This window comes from Montipora foliosa, chromosome 6 (assembly GCF_036669935.1).
Source record: "Montipora foliosa isolate CH-2021 chromosome 6, ASM3666993v2, whole genome shotgun sequence".
NCBI classification, from domain to species: domain Eukaryota; kingdom Metazoa; phylum Cnidaria; class Anthozoa; order Scleractinia; family Acroporidae; genus Montipora; species Montipora foliosa.
The window spans coordinates 8128589-8133588 of NC_090874.1; the positions used below are offsets into that span (position 1 = coordinate 8128589).

Below are 5000 nucleotides of genomic sequence, written 5' to 3' on the forward strand. Positions count from 1 at the left end.
ACTGAAAAAGAGAAACGCTGACAGGCTTTCTCTCAGCCCTTGTGTGGACCCATTTCCATTACTTGCACCAACTTTTGCATTGATTACATGTAGTTAAATGCAATTATTTTAACATATTTAACAATCAGGAGCAAGCATTGGCAGCATCTTGGGGTAGTTATCATTATTCTTATGTTTTGGCTGGCATTGCGTCTGCATTTGCATTGGATTGTGTTAATGTTGAATCTTGTTAGCAATACATGTATGTTTGCATTACATTAGTGCTGGGTGTAACAGGGTTTTTTAGCATTGTATTGGCATTATTTTTAGCATTGTGTTTGTGTTGCATTGTTCCATGTCTCCTCAGTCCCAATGATCATCCTTATCTGCAGTGCATGCTTTCAGCGGCTGCTTGGGTTTGTCCTCTTACCAACTGCCAGCGGCCTTAGCATTGTGCTGGCAGCATACAATTGTACATAGCAGTAGTGGGCATTTTACTGTGTGATTAGCAGAGCGTTTTTGTTGTTCGGTGCACTTGCTAGATTAAGATTGATGATTAATAATTAAACGTGAAACAAAGGAAAGACAAAAAAATCAAAACAAGTGAATTTTGACAGCACATTTTCAATTGATTTTCCATGAAGTTCATTCAACTGATTGGTTGAAACATTACAACGTTAGTCAAAATCAAACTTTTACCAGTCTAATGTTTATAGTCATTCAACTGTAAACTTTAAATGGTGCTTTTGCAATTTGCGTTTGTGTTATAAAGTTGCACCTGTGTTACACGAGAACTGCACTCTTTTTACCTATTCAGTCTTTTTTTCTTGTGTATTAGAATAAGTTACATACCAAAACTGTTGGCAAAAAGCCTCATTCTCTTGTTTGTGGGATTTATGAAAATACTACATGTAGATACTGTAGGAAACCACTGAATAATGGCAAAACTGGGGAAAATACATTTTGGATGTCAAAAGTAATAAACTGACCTAAAAGTACATGAAGTGAGATTTGCAAAACTTATAGATCCACAGATGGACAAGGGAAATAATTCTAAGGAGAGTTAAAATTCATCGGGACTGATGAGCTTGGAGGGAGGTGTCTTACAGTCGGTAGCCTCGCAGCTCCTACAAGGTCTCACCTGATTGGAGACCACCCTTGAGGTTTAACAAAAGAACAAATAACAGAAACAATGGACCCTAGAGGATAGAGTTGCAGCCCTTTTGTTTTAGGCCTAGGGTCCATTGTTTCTGTTATTTGTTGTTTTGTTAAACCTCAAGGGTGGTCTCCAATCAGGCGAGACGTTGTAAGAGCTGCGAGTTGACCCCTTACAGTGCTGTGGCGGTTGTGCTGACTGTCCACAGAAAAGATGTAACCATGGTAACAAAGCTTGGTCACACTGAATAATCAGTGAAAGTGCTGTATGTACATGTACCTGAATCACACTTACCGGTACCTTTGAGGAGGGTGGGAACACAGCAAGCAAACAATGGTAAAATCTGCAATGATCTACAATGTCAAGTGCAATGTGACCCTGCAACGTCTCTGCAGCACAAGAGAACTGCTGGCCAGCATGCTTTGATTTTAAAGGGAACCTCCTCTAAAACAAAAACTTGTTCCAACTTTTTTCCAATAAAAGCATTTGTATTCGAAAGAAATGAATTTCAAAAACCCTTGTTCTGGCTTTCAAATTTTCTGGGGGCCGCCATCTTGAATAATTTTGATGTTTTTGGTTGCCCTATTGTTTGTTCTGATACAAAAAGCGTTTGTTCTGGAACAATAGGGCAGTTATTCAAAATGGTGGCACCCTTGAAATTTGAAAGCTAAAACAAGCATTTTTGAAATAATGATTCATTACTTTCAAATACAAACACTTTCATTGGAAAAAATTTGAACAATTTTGATTGTAAACATTATGTTCTGTGGTTTGAAGTCATTTTCTTGTTTTAGTGGAGATTCCCTTTAAGACTTTAAGTTGACAGAACTTTAATCAGTTTGTGAAATTTGATATCTTGTCATTTAGCAAGGGACCTCAAATACATCTGACAGAGCCACAAGATTATCAACGAGAAGACAGAGAAGAGATGCAACACTTGATTTGCACTTTACACGTAAGGCCTCTAAATTTTGGAATTATGAAACATTAAATTTTAAGGTTTTAAGGTTTGAAAAGTCATGTACAATAATAATTATTGAAGTATTATCATCGGTACAGGTAGAAATCCAGAAGATGAGGAATGGACGCAGCTGCAAGTAAGTGCACTTGTAAAAGAGAACCTTGATACATGGATTATCTTTAAATTTGATCAAATCCCTCGAGGTGATGAACAATTTTGTCAGTGAAAGATTGCTTGTCTTTCAAGCCTTCTTTCCTTTCCCCATTTAACATCTCCTGATCGAAAGCTTTTCCGTGAATAGACCATTTTCGAATTCTCACAGGTGGAATGGATCTAGCATGAAATTAATATGTGTGTGAAAAGATTTGCCCGCATTAGCCTCGATTTCATGCTAGATCCAGTCCAGCCATGAGAATTCGAAAATAGTCAATTGGAGAATGCTTGCTACTAAGGCTAATCAAGGCTCAAAATTGTAACCAATACAGTTTTAGTTACATTTGCGGCTGAATTTTTTTGTTTTGCGACTAAAATATCTGGAGAAGTCGCAGCTTGCAACTAGTTTTCACCTTTGCTATTAGGAAACAAATGAGAAAATTTTGCTTCTTGTGGTAAATATTGTTGAAGATAATGGACAAAATAATAATATTGTTGTAGTAGTGTAATTTAGCTGCGATGCGACATGCACAACACCATTCCCTCGATCATCACTATTTTCAGTGGCTTCTCTAGATGTGAGTCCCAGGATAATTTCTTGCGATGACCCTCACTTATGTGATAATACACTTTTAAATTAGTACTTTGTTATCTTGTGTCAAAATTGCAAATGGGTTCTTTTTTTTTAATTTCGAGCCCTGCTAATGAAAAGGTTGGGGCTTCAATCATTTTAGTTACTGTAACTAGTACCAATCTATTGACAGTATTATCAATGCCCCCTGACGTAGTCACTCGGAATGTCCATTGCATGATATTTTGGCCTGGGGTGGGGGGAGGGACTCCAGTTGGCAAATTATGGGCGGGGATAATCGTTGCATCTTTTAGGATGTCTAAAAGGTTTTTGGGCTACCAAAGTCTAAGCTGGTATCTTTATTGTTCTTGAAATTAATAGATCTGAAAATTATGACAATGCTTTTCTAAACTTTTTAAGCAGAAGGTGTTTGAAGTTGACGTCTCTGGAACTATTAAAAAAGTTTAAAAAGTATAAATTTGTTCATTTGTAGCTGGTATCAATTTAGGGGTAAAAATCTTATTGTACCATGTCCACCTTCGTAAGACTCCAGAATCTCTTAGGGGTGTTTTTGAAAATTTCCGATGATCATCGTCGCCCTATGATATATGGGAGTCCCCCCTCTCCAGGATTTTGGTTGCTAATATTGTATTCTTGTGTCATATTCTTAAAGTGCCCATAACCCCAAACATTTTGTTCGTGTAATTGAATCTTTTTATTGAATTGGGAAAAATGTCGCAAAAATTTTTGAATTTGGTTGAAACTGCAATTTTTTATAATTTTTTAAAGATCACAAAAAGAGCACTTTTTTAAACCATGACCGAGCCATTCCAGGCCATTCATGATCGCTCTCCTGGAAAATGCCAGATAAATGGGTTGTTTTCGGTTGTAAAAACAAGCCATTTTAGACAGAAGGTATATCGCCCCATCCTATACCTTTTGAAGGGGCTGATGAACAGCAGAAACGAAAACAAAGAAAGGAGTGGGTCGACTTTGTAAAATCCAAGCGTGCTTATTGGGAGCCCACGAAGTACTCGGCAGTGTGATCAAAACATTTCTGAGACGACAATTCCGAAGTGATGTTCCCTGGATTGACAAATGTCTTGAAATTATCAAAGAAGACTATGGAAAGATGAAATTGGTATTTGCGTTTTCCTCGTCCTCCATCGGCTCATTTGCATAGGCATCTCTTGGTTCATCATCTGAGGTTTCGTGTTCACTCGGGTTTTATGAGCCCTCAACTTCTAAGTCATACTCATCCTCCGTTTCTGCGGCCTCAGAATCTGAGTTAAAGTCATAGCTACCATCGCTGGACAACATGATGAGTACATTTGAAAAGACAACAGTACCAGGTAATGAAGTAACAAAGTCTGGTACACATCACAGTTCATCATTACTTTAAGACTTCCACCAACATTACTGGTAAAAGGCACTTGAAAAGCTGGTAAAAACAACCGGTTACCGGCTCTTAATGAGAACCCTGATGCTTGGTCGTGCTCTCAACAATGCCAACTTTAAAAAATACTAAACAGTCGAGATTTTAACCAAAATAAAAAATTTGTGCAACATTTTTGCCAACTCAATACAAATGTTTAATTAGGCAAAAAAGTGTTTTGGGGTTATACTCTGTGGGCACTTTAAACAGAACCTCAACTCCTACTACAGAATAGGTTTAAACCAAAGTAAATTTATGTTTCCAAACAAAAAATTAATGTGTTCAAAATTTGTTTTAAAAAAGTGTTTATATCAGGAAAATTGAATTTTAAAGTCTCTTAATTCTACTTTCAAAATTAATTATGCGGGCATCGCCGTCTTGTATAAAAATTGTGATGTGCCCTATTGTTCTGACTCGAGTAGCTTCTGTCTAATAATAATAAGGGAACTGTAACACATCACAATATATATTCAAGATGACAGCTCCCACTAAATTTGCTCAAACAAAAACAGGTGATTCTAAAGCTTTTTCATTATTTCAGATACAAATACTGTTCTTGGCTATTCATTAATAATATTGTGGTTCCGTAATCAATTAGTGCGACTGAACATGGGCACATGGGCTTCCTTTGGTAGGAGGTGTCCAAGGAACATAAAAATCTATTAAGTTCCTTATGTAAATTTCAATACTAGGAAGTTCTACTGATTAGCAAGCGTGAGGCAGAACAACAGGAAGAAAGAAGAAA

The 5000-nt window shown here is 37.0% G+C and overlaps 1 protein-coding gene across 1 annotated transcript in view; it reads left to right on the plus strand.

The window, feature by feature from the left end:
* LOC138006581 (enolase-phosphatase E1-like) overlaps positions 1-5000 on the plus strand; it is a 28614-nt gene that overhangs the window by 1320 nt on the left and 22294 nt on the right. Inside the window, exons 2-4 of the mRNA XM_068853000.1 lie at positions 2003-2090; positions 2195-2232; positions 4948-5000. The exon at positions 4948-5000 is cut by the window's right edge and continues 25 nt beyond it. Of these exons, the coding sequence (XP_068709101.1) occupies positions 2003-2090; positions 2195-2232; positions 4948-5000 (179 nt within the window). The remainder of the gene's footprint in view (positions 1-2002; positions 2091-2194; positions 2233-4947) is intronic.